The sequence below is a fragment of the Symphalangus syndactylus genome, chromosome 2, assembly GCF_028878055.3.
Source record: "Symphalangus syndactylus isolate Jambi chromosome 2, NHGRI_mSymSyn1-v2.1_pri, whole genome shotgun sequence".
Lineage (NCBI taxonomy): Eukaryota > Metazoa > Chordata > Mammalia > Primates > Hylobatidae > Symphalangus > Symphalangus syndactylus.
Window position 1 is genome coordinate 122,323,529 of NC_072424.2, and position 18,360 is coordinate 122,341,888.

General features: G+C 38.2%; 1 protein-coding gene across 3 annotated transcripts in view; it reads left to right on the top strand.

The window, feature by feature from the left end:
* The window catches only part of UTRN (utrophin), a 516,343-nt gene that overhangs the window by 187,438 nt on the left and 310,545 nt on the right, over positions 1-18,360 (top strand). For all 3 annotated transcript variants that reach the window (XM_055266343.2, XM_055266390.2, XM_055266360.2), the window contains exons 41-45: positions 298-448; positions 2,326-2,501; positions 12,973-13,108; positions 14,684-14,833; positions 18,193-18,268. In XM_055266343.2, the coding sequence (XP_055122318.1) occupies positions 298-448; positions 2,326-2,501; positions 12,973-13,108; positions 14,684-14,833; positions 18,193-18,268 (689 nt within the window). The remainder of the gene's footprint in view (positions 1-297; positions 449-2,325; positions 2,502-12,972; positions 13,109-14,683; positions 14,834-18,192; positions 18,269-18,360) is intronic.

Sequence of the window (18,360 nt, forward strand, 5' to 3'; positions counted from 1 at the left end):
TGTGCATGAGTGTGTTCATGTGTATGTGAGTGTGCATGTGTGTATGTATGAGAGAGAGGATTTGGTAGCTGATGGTGTGAGCAGATTGCTTTGCCCTTGGTATGATGCCTATATCTCTAAGAGGAACTATTACCTGTATCCCACTATGGAAATTGGTTTTGTGGAGCAATAGGCTGTGAATTTAGTTGTTTGAGGTCTTTCTGCTTAAATGAAATTTGATTTTCTTTTTTAGAAAAATGGCTCTAGGCAGTCCTGGAAAATTTGGAAACCTATTTTATTTTGTTTATTGTCCTCTAGTTATTTTGATAGGGCTATGGAAGAATGGAGACAGTTCCATTGTGACCTTAATGACCTCACACAGTGGATAACAGAGGCTGAAGAATTACTGGTTGACACCTGTGCTCCAGGTGGCAGCCTGGACTTAGAGAAAGCCAGGATACATCAGCAGGTGAGTGCTTTCTGTTAGAGGAGGGGGACTGCACATATGGTGAGTGTATGCCTGTTAAGACAGATTTCAGAAGTAGGGACAAAATATATTAATTTTTCAGAAGTCAATGGACAATTTGTAATTTTTGCTCCAGTTCTTGTTACCAGTTATAAAAGTTTAAGAAATTGGCCAATCACGCTTTTCAATCAAGATTTCAAAGAAATTTAAATAAAAATACTCTTTAGTGGCTAATGTGAAAAACAATTTTATTTAAACAATTTTATATTTAGAATAAAATTTGTAAAATGTTATGCCTAAGACTATACCAAGAACAGAAAAAATATTTGCATGCCTCACCTCTGCTTTTTGTACTTAAACACTTAGGCATCTCATTTTTCTTTGTATCATTGATAATTATCATAAAGTAAATTATTCTGGAGTGACAGTGGGGCAGCTGCTCATGTAAGTCTAATTCAGTCTTGGGAAAATATAACACAAAGTTAGTTCTGCTGATAACAATAGGTCTTTAAAAATAAGTGTAGAAAGCACACACAATTTCAATTCTACCATTGATAAAAATATTTTCTCTTTTATTAAATTTTTTAAATGTATTTTATTTAGAAGGACATGACAAGTTAAAGATAATTCATTTATTTTTCTTATAAATGTGTTAATGCGGCCGGGCGCGGTGCCTCACACTTGTAATCCCAGCATTTTGGGAGGCTGAGGTGGGCGGATGACGAGGTCAGGAGATCGAGACCATCCTGGCTAACACGGTGAAACCCCATCTCTACTAAAAATACAAAAAATTAGCCGGGTGTGGTGGCATGCACCTGCAGTCCCAGCTACTCGGGAGGCTGAGGCGGGAGAATTGCTTGAACCTGGGAGGCAGAGGTTGCAGTGAGCCAAGATCGTGCCACCGCACTCCAGCCTGGGTGACAGAGCGAGACTGTGTCTCTAAATAAATAAATAAGTAAATGTGTTAATGCATTTTTCTTATTTTTGGAGTTACAGATAAGTGTTTAAATTTGACTTGAAAATATCCATTTAATCTGTTACTTAAACATTTGTAGATCAGTGTATTAGTCTGTTCTTGTGCTGCTAATAAAGACATACCTGAGACTGGGTAATTTGTAAAGGAAAGAGGTTTAATTGACTCATAGTTCAGCATGGCTGGGGAGGCCACAGGAAACGTCCAGTCATGGTGGAAGGGGAAAGAAACATGTCCTTCTTCATATGGTGGCAGGAGAGAGAAGTGCTCAGCAAAGTGGGGGAAAAGTCCCTCATAAAACCATCAGATCACTCTCACTAGAACAACATGAGGGTAACCACCCCCGTGATTCAATTACCTCCCACTGGGTCCCTCCCATGGCATGTGGGGATTATGGGAGGTACAATTCAAGATGAGATTTGGGTGGGGACACAACCAAACCACATCAACCAGTGAAGCAATATCTTAGTAAAGTGCACATTTAGGTTTATTGTATATGGTAGGACACAAGGATATAAGGATATATTGGGGTATATAATTTTTTAAAGCAATGCCTTCAAGCACTTGTTTGAAAGAAGATGAGCAATTAATTTTCATCAAACATGATTGATGCTTATGCTTTAATGTAAACAGCTATTACTCATTTTAGTTATGAAGCTGCCCTATTTCCTTGTATTTTGCCTGATGACATTCATGAGGGTGGGTTAGATTTCAAAATAAATTTCATTTAGCATATTCATTGAAATGTAATTAAGTTGTTTTAAAATGCCTTTTCTTAACATAAAATATCTTTCCAGGAATTTGTTTCTTTCACACTTAAATTGGTACCACAATACTTGGGTGGATTCATTGCATCAGAATCATTTACTTATTAGTGAAATTAATCTTGAGTTGTGCTCTGTTACAGGAACTTGAGGAGGGCATCAGCAGTCACCAGCCCAGTTTTGCAGCGCTAAACCGAACTGGGGATGGGATTGTGCAGAAACTCTCCCAGGCAGATGGAAGCTTCTTGAAAGACAAACTGGCAGGTTTAAACCAACGCTGGGATGCAATTGTTGCAGAAGTGAAGGATAGGCAGCCAAGGTGATTTAGCTATGATTGTTTGCAGGCACAGGAGTGAACATATTTTGGATAAAATCTTCTAAGATGCAATCCAATGAGTTCTTTTATTGTTTGACATTGTAATAGGAATTTTACTGACATTTAAGACCTCCGCTGCCCACGTTCCCCCTTCCTGTATTTTTAGGCTGTCCGTAAAGTCTCACTTTTCTACTCAAATACTACATATGTAAAAACCAAACACCTTTATTCCTTTTATTTATGACTGCTTATTATGATATGGTGATTATGATGGGAATTTAAAGTAGCTGAAATAACTGCAACTCCAGGTTTTAGGTTTGAAGGTCTGGGTTCAACATCAGACCTTCCCTTTGCTTATTTCCTACTGAACCTACCTTAGTAATCTGTCTCACTAAGTTGTTTTAGTGTCAAATGTTGTGTTCTATTCGTGCTTTGCAAATAATAAAGTTCTTCATCTATGTAATATAATAATATAATATAGTATTAATAATTTTTATGTCAGATTATGTTACGACTCAGATTTTATTTGGGCATCTTCCAGTTGCAAATATGTTTGATTACCAAGAAATATAATGCTCAACACTATAGGCACTTTCCATATTTAAAATTATTTGACATTATTTTCTGAGACAGTAAAGATTTAATGAATGATTTCTACTTTGCTTCATATATTCCGTCATTAATGATCTTTTTTGTTTGTTTGTTTCTTGTTGGTAGTTTAGGGTTAAAAACTCCACGATATTTTTTTCTGTTAATTTTAACTCTGTTGATGAAGTATTATTTTAGTGATAAGCTATCATTTTGTGAAAGGCCAATCTAATACTTTATCAGGTCCAGTATTATTATGCAACCTACAATATTCAAGTATCATGTGACCCACAGTTGCTTTCCATTTAAAAAATCTATTATTTTGTGTGTTTTGTTAAGAGACAAATAATAATTTGTGTGTTTTGGTTGAGAGATTACCACATGGCAGAGACAGTATTTGGCACCTTGCACACATTGCCTTGTCTAGGAGTCATGACTCACCTCTTAGGGGACTGTTAAGCCTTGTACAGCTTTAGAAACTGAGGCTAAGAGAGGTGAGCTTAAGTAACTTGTCCAAGATCTCATAGAACGTAAGTGATCATACTGTCTTATGCTCTCAATATTACGCTATACAAACTTGGAAAGAGCACAGAACTCTCTGGCCAAAGTGTCCTCCTCTGGAAATGAGAACTATGATATCACCACAGAGGATTGTCATGAGGATTAAATGCAATCATGTTTGGAACATGTACATGCCTTGACTATTCATAGTAAACACTTAAAGTATCTATTTCTTATGAAAGCAAGTTAGCTAAGAATTTATTCTCTAAGCATATTGCTGAATTTTGCCAATGATTGATTACTGACTTGATCGATATTTATTGAGCTCTGTGTTTAGCACTGAAGATACAAGTATGATTATGAAACTTTAAGAAGAAGAAAATGATGAAAGAAAACATCATTAAAAAGATAAAGTGTCACAGAGGCAGATATGATGGGCTGTGGAATTTAAGTGTCACAGAGGAAGCATGCCAAAGCTGAGTTTTAAAGCATTTATAGCAATTTCCTATAAATTTCTTCTAGGGAGGGCCTTCTAGGCAGAAGAAGTAAAACAGAAGAGGTGGGAGGCATGAATGGCATCGTCATGTGAGAGATCTGCAAAGGATTGAAAGGAGAGGAGGGTTCAAAGACCAGGGGAAGGATTGGAAAATGAGTTCCCATAAGATCTTATATGTCATGCTATTCAGTTTGCACGGAGGGTCTTAGCTTGAAACGATTTATCTCCTAGACCTTTATTGTTTTTTTGAGACAGAGTCTCACTCTGTCGCCCAGGCTGGAGTGCAGTGGCATGATCTCAGCTCACTGCAACCTCTGCCTCCTGGGCTCAAGCAATTCTCATGCCTCAGCCTCCTCAGTAGCTGGGATGACAGGTGCCTGCCGCCATGCCTGGCTAATTTTCATATTTTTAGTAGAGATGGCATTTCACCATGTTGGCCAGGCTGGTCTAAAACTCCTGGCCTCAAGTTGATCTGCTGGCCTTGGCCTCTCAAAGTTCTGAGATTATAGGCATGAGCCACTGTGCCTATCCTCTCCTAGACCTTTTTAAGGAAAAACATGTACCTGCTGGGAGGGTTTTAACAATAAATGCAGAAATTCTTCTAAGATAGATCTATGTGGAGTGTGGTAATTACAGCTCCTAAAACTAACAAGGTGAGGCTAATACATGTTTTTACTCATATTTAGGAAGTGAAAAGAATAATGAATCTCTTCCCCAACAGCTTGTATTTTAACTAAAACAGTATTTGTCTTCGTAAATTAATGCTAAACTTCACTTTAGGTTTGTAATCTATGTTAAATTGGGACCATTTTGGGTAGATTGTATATATATTGTTAACAAAGTCATTGAGAATTATCACACAGTTCAAATTGTTTTTGTACTGAGTGCCTGTGGTTAAGTATTTGCATAGTTCAGCAACCTGCGGAGTTATTTTTTCCCTTTTTTGGAGACAAGGTCTTGTTCTGATACCCAGGCTGGAGTGCAATGGTGCAATTGTAGCTTACGGCATCCTTGAGCCCCTGGGCTCAAGCAATCCTCTCACCTTAGTCTTCTGAGTAGTTGGGGCTGCAAGTGTGTGCTACCACACCCAGCTGATTTCTTTTTATTATTATTATTATACTTTGTTTTAGGGTACATGTGCACAATGTGCAGGTTTGTTACATATGTATCCATGTGCCATGTTGGTGTGCTGCACCCATTAACTTGTCGTTTAGCATTAGGTATATCTCCTAATGCTGTCCCTCCCCCCTCCCCCCACCCCACAACAGTCCCGGGAGTGTGATGTTCCCCTTACTGTGTCCATGTGTTCTCATTGTTCAATTCCCACCTATGAGCGAGAACATGCATTGTTTGGTTTTTTGTCCTTGCAATAGTTTACTGAGAATGATGGTTTCCAGTTTCATCCATGTCCCTACAAAGGACATGAACTCATCATTTTTTATGGCTGCATAGTATTCCATGGTGTATATGTGCCACATTTTCTTAATCCAGTCTATCATTGTTGGACATTTGGGTTGGTTCCAAGTCTTTGCTATTGTGAATAGTGCCGCAATAAACATACGTGTGCATGTGTCTTTATAGCAGCATGATTTATAGTCCTTTGGGTATATACCCAGTAATGGGATGGCTTGGTCAAATGGTATTTCTAGTTCTAGATCCCTGAGGAATTGCCACACTGACTTCCACAATGGTTGAACTAGTTTACAGTCCCACCAACAGTGTAAAAGTGTTCCTATTTCTCCACATCCTCTCCAGCGCCTGTTGTTTCCTGACTTTTTAATGATCGCCATTCTAACCGATGTGAAATGGTATCTCATTGTGGTTTTGATTTGCATTTCTCTGATGGCCAGTGATGATGAGCATTTTTTCGTGTGTTTTTTTGGCTGCATAAATGTCTTCTTTTGAGAAGTGTCTGTTCATGTCCTTCATCCACTTTTTGATGGGGTTGTTTGTTTTTTTCTTGTAAATTTGTTTGAGTTCATTGTAGATTCTGGATATTAGCCCTTTGTCAGATGAGTAGGTTGCAAAAATTTTCTCCCATTTTGTAGGTTGCCTGTTCACTCTGATGGTAGTTTCTTTTGTTGTGCAGAAGCTGTTTAGTTTAATTAGATCCCATTTGTCAATTTTGGCTTTTGTTGCCATTGCTTTTGGTGTTTTAGTCATGAAGTCCTTGCCCATGCCTATGTCCTGAATGGTATTGCCTAGGTTTTCTTCTAGGGTTTTTATGGTTTTAGGTCTAACATGTAAGTCTTTAATCCATCTTGAATTAATTTTTGTATAAGGTGTAAGGAAGGGATCCAGTTTCAGTTTTCTGCATATGACTGGCCAGTTTTCCCAGCACCATTTATTAAATAGAGAATCCTTTCCCCATTGCTTGTTTTTGTTAGGTTTCTCAAAGATCAGATAGTTGTAGATATGTGGCATTATTTCTGAAGGCTCTGTTCTGTTCCATTGATCTATGTCTCCGTGTTGGTACCAGTACCATGCTGTTTTGGTTACTGTAGCCTTGTAGTATAGTTTGAAGTCAGGTAGCGTGATGCCTCCAACTTTGTTCTTTTGGCTTAGGATTGACTTGGCGATGCGGGCTCTTTTTTGGTTCCATATGAACTTTAAAGTAGTTTTTTCCAATTCTGTGAAGAAAGTCATTGGTAGCTTGATGGGGATGGCATTGAATCTATAAATTACCTTGGGCACTATGGCCATTTTCATGATATTGATTCTTCCAACCCATGAGCATGGAATGTTCTTCCATTTGTTTGTATCCTCTTTTATTTCATTGAGCAGTGGTTTGTAGTTCTCCTTGAAGTGGTCCTTCACGTCCCTTGTAAGTTGGATTCCTAGGTATTTTATTCTCTTTGAAGCAATTGTGAATGGGAGTTCACTCATGATTTGGCTCTCTGTTTGTCTGTTATTGGTGTACAAGAATGCTTGTGATTTTTGCACACTGATTTTGTATCCTGAGACTTTGCTGAAGTTGCTTATCAGCTTGAGGAGATTTTGGGCTGAGACAATGGGGTTTTCTAGATATACAATCATGTCATCTGCAAACAGGGACAGTTTGACTTCCTCTTTTCCTAATTGAATACCCTTTATTTCCTTCTCCTGCCAGATTGCCCTGGCCAGAACTTCCAGCAGTATGTTGAATAGGAGTGGTGAGAGAGGGCATCCCTGTCTTGTGCCAGTTTTCAAAGGGAATGCTTCCAGTTTTTGCCCATTCAGTATGATATTGTCTGTGGGTTTGTCATACATAGCTCTTATTATTTTGAGATATGTCCCATCAATACCTAATTTATTGAGAGTTTTTAGCATGAAGGGTTGTTGAATTTTGTCAAAGGCCTTTCCTGCATCTATTGAGATAATCATGTGGTTTTTGTCCTTGGTTCTGTTTATATGCTGGATTACATTTATTGATTTGCATATGTTGAACCAGCCTTGCATCTCAGGGATGAAGCCCACTTGATCATGATGAATAAGCTTTTTGATATGTTGCTGGATTCGGCTTGCCAGTATTTTTTTGAGGATTTTTGCGTCAATGTTCATCAAGGATATTGGTCTGAAATTCTCTTTTTTGGTTGTATCCCTGCCAGGCTTTGGAATCAGGATGATGCTGGCCTCATAAAATGTGTTAGGGAGGATTCCCTCTTTTTCTATTGATTGGAATAGTTTCAGAAGGAATGGTACCAGTTCCTCCTTGTACCTCTGGTAGAATTCGGCTGTGAATCCATCAGGTCCTGGACTCTTTTTGGTTGGTAAGCGCTTGATTATCATCACAATTTCAGAGCCTGTTATTGGTCTATTCAGAGATTCAACTTCTTCCTGGTTTAGTCTTGGGAGGGTGTATTTGTCGAGGAATTTATCCATTTCTTCTAGATTTTCTAGTTTATTTGTGTAGAGGTGTTTGTGGTATTCTCTGATGGTAGATTGTATTTCTGTGGGATCGCTGGTGATATCCCCTTTATAATTTTTTATTGCATCTATTTGATTCTTCTCTCTTTTCTTCTTTATTAGTCTTGCTAGCGGTCTACCAATTTTGTTGATCTTTTCAAAAAACCAGCTCCTGGATTCATTAATTTTTGAAGGGTTTTTTGTGTCTCTATTTCCTTCAGTTCTGCTCTGATTTTAGTTATTTCTTGCCTTCTGCTAGCTTTTGAATGTGTTTGCTCTTGCTTTTTTAGTTCTTTTAATTGTGATGTTAGGGTGTCAATTTTGGATCTTTCCTGCTTTCTCTTGTGGGCATTTAGTGCTGTAAATTTCCCTCTACACACTGCTTTGAACGTGTCCCAGAGATTCTGGTATGTTGTGTCTTTGTTCTCGTTAGTTTCAAAGAACATCTTTATTTCTGCCTTCATTTCATTATGTACCCAGTAGTAATTCAGGAGCAGGTTGTTCAGTTTCCATGTAGTTGAGTGGTTTTGAGTGAGTTTCTTAATCCTGAGTTCTAGTTTGATTGCACTGCGGTCTGAGAGACAGTTTGTTATAATTTCTGTTCTTTTACATTTGCTGAGGAGAGCTTTACTTCCAACTATGTGGTCAATTTTGGAATAGTGTGGTGTGGTGCTGAAAAAAATGTATATTCTGTTGATTTGGAGTGGAGAACTCTGTAGATGTCAATTAGGTCCACTTTGTGCAGAGCTGAGTTGAATTCCTGGGTATTCTTGTTAACTTTCTGTCTCGTTGATCTGTCTAATGTTGACAGTGGGGTGTTAAAATCTCCCATTATTATTGTGTGGGAGTCTAAGTCTCTTTGTAGGTCACTCAGGACTTGCTTTATGAATCTGGGTGCTCCTGTATTGGGTGCATATATATTTAGGATAGTTAGCTCTTCTTGTTGAATTGATCCCTTTACCAATATGTAATGGGCTTCTTTGTCTCTTTTGATCTTTATTGGTTTAAAGTCTATTTTATCAGAGACTAGGATTGCAACCCCTGCCTTTTTTTGTTTTCCATTTGCTTGGTAGATCTTCCTCCATCCCTTTATTTTGAGTCTGTGTGTGTCTCTGCACGTGAGATGGGTTTCCTGAATACAGCACACTGATGGGTCTTGACTCCTTATCCAATTTGCCAGTCTGTGTCTTTTAATTGGAGCATTTAGCCCATTTACATTTAAAGTTAATATTGTTATGTGTGAATTTGATCCTGTCATTATGATGTTAGCTGGTTGTTTTGCTCGTTAGTTGATGCAGTTTCTTCCTAGCCTCGATGGTCTTTACAATTTGGCATGTTTTTGCAGTGGCTGGTACCAGTTGTTCCTTTCCACGTTTAGTGCTTCCTTTAGGAGCTCTTTTAGGGCAGGCCTGGTGGTGACAAAATCACTCAGCATTTGCTTGTCTGTAAAGTGTTTTATTTCTCCTTCACTTATGAAGCTTAGTTTGGCTGGATATGAAATTCTGGGTTGAAAATTCTTTTCTTTAAGAATATTGAATATTGGCCCCCACTCTCTTCTGGCTTGTAGAGTTTCTGTTGAGAGATCAGCTGTTAGTCTGATGGGCTTCCCTTTGTGGGTAACCTGACCTTTCTCTCTGGCCGCCCTTAACATTTTTTGTTTCATTTCAACTTTGGTGAATCTGACAATTATGTGTCTTGGAGTTGCTCTTCTGGAGGAGTATCTTTGTGGCATTCTCTGTATTTCCTGAATCTGAATGTTGGCGTGCCTTGCTAGATTGGGGAAGTTCTCTTGGATAATATCTTGCAGAGTGTTTTCCAACTTGGTTCCATTCTCCCCATCACTTTCAGGTACACCAATTAGACATAGGTTTGGTCTTTTCACATAGTCCCATATTTCTTGTAGGCTTTGTTCATTTCTTTTTATTCTTTTTTCTCTAAACTTCCCTTCTCACTTCATTTCATTCATTTCATCTTCCATCACTGATACCCTTTCTTCTAGTTGATCGCATCAGCTACTGAGGCTTCTGCAATCTTCACGTAGTTCTTGAAACCTGGCTTTCAGCTCCGTCAGCTCCTTTAAGCACTTCTCTGCATTGGTTATTTTAGTTAAACATTCGTCTAATTTTTTTTCAAAGTTTTTAACTTCTTTGCCATTGGTTTGAATTTCCTCCCGTAGCTTGGAGTAGTTTGATTGTCTGAAGCCTTCTTCTCTCAACTCGTCAAAGTCATTCTCCGTCCAGCTTTGTTCCATTGCTGGTGAGGAACTGCGTTCCTTTGGAGGAGGAGAGGTGCTCTGCTTTTTAGAGTTTCCAGTTTTTCTGCTCTGTTTTCTCCCCATCTTTGTAGTTTTTTCTACTTTTGGTCTTTGATGATGGTGATGTACAGATGGGTTTTTGGTGTGGGTGTCCTTTCTGTTTGTTAGTTTTCCTTCTAACAGACAGGACCCTCAGCTGCAGGTCTTTTGGAGTTTGCTAGAGGTCCACTCCAGACCCTGTTTGGCTGGGTGTCGGCAGTGGTGGCTGCAGAAAAGCGGATTTTCATGAACCACAAATTCACCTGTCTGATCGTTCCTCTGGAAGTTTTGTCTCAGAGGAATACCTGGCCGAGTGAGGTGTCAGTCTGTCCCTACTGGGGAGTGCCTCCCAGTTAGGCTGCTTGGGGGTCAGGGTCCCACTTTAGGAGTTAGTCTGCCCGTCCTGAGATCTCCAGCTGTGTGCTGGGAGAACCACTACTCTCTTCAAAGCTGTCAGACAGGGACATTTAAGTCTGCAGAGGTTAGTGCTGACTTTTTGTTTGTCTGTTTCCTGCCCACAGAGGTGGAGCCTACAGAGGCAGGCAGGCCTCCTTGAGCTGTGGTGGGCTCCACCCAGTTCGAGCTTCCAGGCTGCTTTGTTTACTTAAGCAAGCCTGGGCAATGGGGGGCGCCCCTCCCCCTGCCTCGCTGTTGCCTTGCAATTTGATCTCAGACTGCTGTGCTAGCAATCAGTGAGACTCCGTGGGCATAGGACCCTCCGAGCCAGGTGCGGGACACAATCTCCTGGTGTGCCATTTTCCAAGCCTGTTGGAAAAGCGCAGTACTAGGGTGGGAGTGACCCGATTTTCCAGGTGCCTTCTGTCACCCCTTTCTTTAACTAGGAAAGGGAACTCCCTGACTCCTTGCGCTTCCCGAGTGAGGCAATGCCTTGCCCTGCTTCGGGTCGTGCAGGGCGCGCTGCACCAACTGTCCTGCACCCACTGTTTGGCACTCCCTAGTGAGATGAACCCAGTACCTCAGATGGAAATGCAGAAATCACCTGTCTTCTGCGTCACTCACGCTAGGAGCTATAGACCAGAGCTGTTCCTATTCGGCCATCTTCTGATTTTTAAATTGTTTGTAAAAATAAGGTCTTGCCATGTTGTCCAGGCCCGTCTCCAACTCCTAGGCTGAAGTGATCCTTCTGCCTCAGTCTCTCAAAATGCTGGGATTACAGCCGTGAGCCACCAAGCCCAGTGGATTATTCCTTAGTGAGCAATTGTTATCTTCTGTTAGAACATGAATTTATAATTTGTTTTTACTCTTGGGGATAACATTTGAAATGTAGATTATATTTAGCTAACTTGCAGATGAAAATATTGGGTGACTCAAATATATCTTATTGAAATCACTTTATAATGCTAGTTGCCATAATAGTTCTGTTTTCAAAGTACTAAAGTAGTCGTGATCTTGAAACATTGGAAAGTGAAATTTCAACCCTTTTTTAGAAACAAAGGCCTATAATAGTATTTTGGGTGTTTCCAAAGTTGTTATTTAAGTTAAATACTTTTCACTGTGGAGGTTAGATTACCTGTTTTAGTCTTAGTAATTAGTGCTATTGCTGTATTTATTTATTTTTTATCTTAAAGGAGCAGTCTTTCTCAATGGGTACTTAAAAATTATGATTTTGTAGTGATTTTCATTTTTTAAAACATTATACATCAGATATTGACTGTTTATTAAATATAGAAATATTATTTAATATTTTATTACATGTATTGCAAGATTATATTAGACCTTTTGTGATTAAAAATGAAAACCCCTATAGCCATAGAAACATAAATTCTTATTAGGAATGATACAATACAATTTATTTAAAAATTGCATTCAGTTTTTAAACCAGCAGTTAATTATAGCAGCTATAAAAGTAAAGATACCACCAGGCTTTTAATAGCTTTCAAATCCTTTTAAAAAACACATAATGTTATTTGTCATATGAATTCTAATCATATTCCTCTCTTCTGACAGATGGTTTATATTCTTATAAATGTTATTCTTATAACACTATAAAGATCTAATTGAGGCAGTTCCTTTTTTATATTCATTTGACTGTTTTCCTTGCATCATTTAAAATTTTTGCTTTGTTTTTTTCTATATCTCTTTTTGTAACTTAGTGCTATATTCAAATATAATAATAGTTATTTTAATAAACAAGCCAAATTCACATGTTTCTTGTCTTCCCTAATACTTGTAAGATTCCCCCATTCTTGATACCTTGCTTTGTTCTTATTCTTTCTGTCCTATGAATAAAGTAGAGTAATAGTTACCACCTAATGTGATAACATGTCATATAATGATTCCTTTCAATATTCATGAAACACTCAAAGAGAATTATGCTTTTTCCCTATTATTTTAGATAAAGACATTTTTCATGTTTTAAAAAATTTCCATTATGTTGGAGAGTGGTATCTAACTGTAAAAAAGGCTTTTGTATTCAATTTCTACATAACTTTTTATGATGAGGGAAGATAATATTCTTTAGTTTCAATGGCTTTGAATTTAACTAAGGAAAAAAGCTTCTTGGCCTATTATTAAGCAATCTTTATATTGTAGGATATATATATTGTTTCACTTAAAAATATATATTAAAATAATTATTAGAAATTATTTATTTTGGGAAATATTTAGTCAGGATATCCAAAGCAAATATGTAAGGTTCTGCTTAATTGGGCAGTTTTTCCTCAATATTTTTAAATAATATATTCTTTTAGGCTAAAAGGAGAAAGTAAGCAGGTGATGGAGTACAGGCATCAGCTAGATGAGATTATCTGTTGGTTAACAAAGGCTGAGCGTGCTATGCAAAAGAGATCAACCACCGAATTGGGAGAAAACCTGCAAGAATTAAGAGTAAGTTGTTTGTTTCTGTCTATATGCCTTTTGGTGCCCGAACATTATACTTCAGAATCACATACTGCATGTCTGAAGAAGAAAAGGGAAAAGAAACTTTGTATTTTTTGGTAAATGTGGTGAATTTGAAAGAGGAATATCTTTTATTTTTTAAAGAGCAGTTATAATTTTGGTCTTGCAGAGCTTAAACTTCACTTATATAAAAAGAACAAACTATTATGGTGTCAGTATTAGACCAAAGGTTTTTAGGATATTGTAAACTGACCTTATCATTTTAAAATACAATAGGGCTATGAAATATCGTTTTTTGTTTTTAGATTTGGAAGACAATTACTGATTATTATCTATAAAGCTGCAAAACTCAACTTTATAGATAATAATCAGTAATTATCGGAGTGACTTGCTGAGGAACAAAATGCAGCTTGCAATAGGTTTAGTGTCATGGTTGTATTAATCAGATTTTCTTTGTTGGTTTGCAACTAACAAGTATTGTTTATAGTTGTATATGTATATAATCTATAAAAATTCATACATATATAGATGTATAAATATATCCAAATATCCATAAATTTTATATTCATAAATATTTATTTTTTGTGTTAAGAATTAAAATACTTGTTGCAGAACACTCAGCATAGTGTGCTCACATTTTTATTTAAAAAAAGAAATTGTGGGCCGGGTGTGGTGGCTCATGCCTGTAATCCCAGCTTTGGGAGGCCGAGGCGTGCGGATCACAAGGTCATGAGATTGAGACCATCTGGCTAACATGGTGAAACCCGTCTCTATAAAAATACAAAAAAAAATTAGCCAGACGTGGTGGCAGGCGCCTGTAGTCTCAGCTACTTGGGAGGCTGAGGCAGGAGAATGGCGTGAACCCAGGAGGCGGAGGTTGCAGTGAGCCGAGATCGTGCCACTGCACTCCAGCCAGGCTGACAGAGCGAGACTCCGTCTCAAAAAAAAAAAAAAAAGAAATTATGAGTGTGTATTCATACATGTACAAGCATAAAAGTGTATGTGAAAGGTTACTTACTAATTCAGAGATTTTGTCTATAAAGGAGTATGATTGAAGCATTTTGAGAAAGAAACATTGAATAATGATGAAAAATGTTTTGTGAAACATATATTAAGTTTTCTTTTTAAAATGTGACAATATCTAACAAGCTTCCGTTTTTATCTAAAAATTTCAATAGTTTTTTTGGAAATGTCTCTTTTGTAAACAATTTGAGGAGAGTTGGAAAATGTGGGACAGTATATTAGGATGGAGTAGCAAGGAGGAGACAAGAACAATGTTAAATTAGCAATGTAAAAATAATATATGACCCAGTTAAGAGACAGTGAGTACCAGAGAGCGTGTTTGTGCACAGGAGTGCAAAAATACACACGGAAGGCATGTGCTCACTCCCTTCTTAGTTATCATTTGTTAGCATGAGCTTAAGCTTCTTATAAGTTTATTTTTTCACTTAACAAATTAGAAATTTACATTTGTAATAATACCAAAAAACGTTTCTAATACAATTCTTGAACTTTCCCTTATCTGACTACCTTCTAACCACACCTATCTTTTAACTTCTCCAGGACTTAACTCAAGAAATGGAAGTACAGGCTGAAAAACTCAAATGGCTGAATAGAACTGAATTGGAGATGCTTTCGGATAAAAGTCTGAGTTTACCTGAAAGGGATAAAATTTCAGAAAGCTTAAGGACTGTAAATATGACATGGAATAAGGTGTGTATAAAGTTACTGTCACACATTTCTCATATTTATTGATTTTGTTGTCAGAGATGTGGGATCATGTAACTGCTTTACTTTCAAGTATATCCAAATGGGGCAAACTTTACTAAAGCTTACTAATGTTTATATTTTTTATCTGTCATAGACAGAGGCATATATTCTAGAAGAATACTTTTTATTTTATACAGAACTCTTTGGCCTAGGGGATGTATACATTATATACAACATTAAATAATGAATATATGTTGGAATTAGGTAAGAAAATTCCAGTGATTATATTCTGAAAATGAAGACCTTAAAATAGCGTTCTGAGCCGGGTGTGTTGGCTCACATCTGTAATCACAACACTTTGAGACGCCAAGATAGGGGGAATCACATGAGTCCAGGAGTTTGAGACCAGCCTGGCCAACACAGTGAAACCCCATCTCTACTAAAAATTCAAAAATTTGCCCAGCATGGTGGCACACGCCTGTAATTGCAGCTCCTTGGGAGGCTGAGGCACGAGAATTGCCTATACCTGGGAGGTGGAGGTTGCAGTGAGCTGCATTCACACCACTGGACCCCAGCCTGGGTGAGACAGGGAGATCCTGTCTCAAAAAAAAAAAAGTAAAAGAAAGAAAATAGCATCCTGAGTTTGCACATGACTTTTCACACATCTATGTTTATTTTCAATAATTTTTTCATTAAATATATATTTACTAGCTTCCAGTGAAATGTAATGGCATATGACTACAAATACAACTAAGATATCTTTCCCTCCTACCATTATTTTTTTTGGCATTGAAACGGTTAAAAGTAGATAAAGTCATAGATATCTTTTTTGTTTGACCTGGTACATACCATGTCAGAGTATGAGGTCTATATAGCACATTGAATGGATATGTCTCTGTCCTTGGTTTGGATGGACTCCATATCAGTCATTTTCTCTCTCATCCTCTTTAAATGGTAGCCATTATCCTATAGCTAATGATGCAGGTGCTTTATTGATCTGGTCTCTCTGATTGGGAATCACTGCCTGTTGAGTCACTGTGATTCACACATGTGTATCTCTGGTCTGGACCTTTCTCCATACTCTAGACTTGCGTATGCAACTACCTCCCCAGCATCTCTCCTTAAATGTCTAATAGGCACCTCAAACTAACATACACAATCGAGCTCTTGATATCCCTCTCCCCTCTGTGCCTTCATGTACATCTCCCGCCTTCGTCAATGGATGTTTCATCCTTATTATTACTTAAGTCAGAAACACTGGAGTCAGTCCTATGGTATATGAATTCTATCACAAAAAGAAAGAAACAAACAAAAAAACCCCAAACCAAAAACTATATACCTCAGTCAGCATTAGCAGCTTTTCCTTCAAAATACATATCTACTGGATGGATGGTTTATTGGATATCCAGATGGCTACGTGTGATAAGGCAAATGTAGCAGAAGTTTGACAGTTGTAGATGTCAGAGGGCACATAGATATTTCCTCTACAATTCTTTCAACTCTTCTTAGGTCAAAAAACATCATACATTTGACTGCTTCTCACAACCCCCATTGCCAGTAACTTGTTTCAAGCCTGCCATCATTTCTTGTCTTGATGACTACAAATTCCACCCCACTCATCTCTCCTGCTTCTTCCTTTGCCCTTTGTTATTCTGTTCTAGACAAAGCAGCCAATATGATTGGTTAAAACATAATTCAGATCAAGTGACTTATCTGAGCAAAGTCCACCAATGGTTTTCTATCTTGCTCAGGGTGAAAGGCAAAATGCTTTTTTGGCTTACAAGGCTTCTCATGGCCTGGTGTCCTGTGATCTCTCCTACAATATCCGCTGCTCTCTGTCCCCTACACTCCTTTCCAGACATATTAGGCCCTGTGTCACTTGCCAGAAAGGTTGTCCATATTCAGTTGGAGCACACATGTTTATTTAACACGAAGGGTATCAGTGGGTATTCTGCAGAAAAAGGCACAGTGGTTAATTTGGGTGCACTATGTCAGACAAAGTTAGAGCTTTGGTTATTGCAGGATTTCATCTAGATTTTAATATAATTCACTTTGGTGAATTATGAATGTCTGAGACCAACAATGCTCATTGTGCAGAAAATCTCAACAAACATAATTTGGGAAATTCTAACATGGGATATTTTGTTCATTCATACAGTCATTCATTCACTCAATAAGTTTTTATTGGAGTCTCACTTTCTGCCAGGTATCATTGTAAGAGATAGGAATGCATTAAAGAGTGTGGCATTCCTTCTAACTCAAAGAGCTTATCATGGATGAGACCAGCAGACAAGCAATTATAACATCCAGGTAGTGATGGGCACATAAAGGTGGAGCACCTGCCTGGCTTTGAGGTGTAGCTTTGGAAGGTTTTGTTGAAAATACCACATTCCAGTTAATTTATGAAGGATGAATAAGTATTGGTCAGGTGAAGAATGAGGGAAAGGGCAGTGTAGAGAGAAGTGGCAAATGAAAGTGTCTAGAAGAGACAGAGAATGAGCACAGTGTATATAGGTCCAGGAAGTAGCCCACTATAGAATGGAAGGCTGAGGGATGTTCTCAGAGATGAGATCCTGGAGGACTCGCTGTGCATCACAAGGAATTTGAGCTCCATGCTGCAAACAATCTACCACTTTGAGGGTAGTGGGCAGCTATTGATGGGTTTCAAGCAGAGGAAAGTCATATTTCTGAAATATTGCTATAGCTTTACTACAGAGATATATGGAGTGATCCTAAGAATTGATATAGAAAGATTAGTTAGAATCTTCAGAAGAGTTTATGAAATGGGTGTTGGGGAAGATAGGGATAAGGAATTCAGATTTGGACATATCTGAATATCTGGTTCACAGAGAGGGCTGGACTGAAGATATGTTTTGGGCAGTCTTTAGCCTCTCAAAACTCCATTTGATTCCTGAAACCTTTGGAAACCAGGACTCAGGGAGAGCCCAGGGTGAAGGGCAAGAAGAGTAACACACCTACCCTGGAGGATATTGGTATTTGATGGATGGGCAGAGGAAAAGGAGTTGGTGGTGAAGGAAATTCAGGAGAGCCAGCCAGAGAGGTAGGAGGAAAGCCAGAATTGCAGAGTAATAACAGAATTCAAGGGAGGGGGAGTGGACAGCATTAACTGGTGCACAGGGGTCAGGACAGCTAGGGACTGGTTGGTGTTTTTGATAGCAATGTCAGTGGAGTTAGGGGCTCAAACGAGATTGCAGTGGAGAGTGAAGGTAGAGCCAGAAGTTTAGGTGGTTAGGGGAAGAAAAGTAGCAGAGCTGCCATTCAGAATAACACCTCTTCTTTTGAACTACAGTCATCTTTATTTATATAGTATTCTTCTCTTTCTGTTTGTCCTGATGCGGTAGATTTGGAGAGAAGTGCCTACCACCCTGAAGGAATGCATCCAGGAGCCCAGTTCTGTTTCACAGACAAGGATTGCTGGTAAGATACAGTTTATCTTTAACAAGGTTTTTTTTTAAAAAAATATTAAAATTTTGTGATATGAGCCTCATATATGAATTAGAAAGACTCAT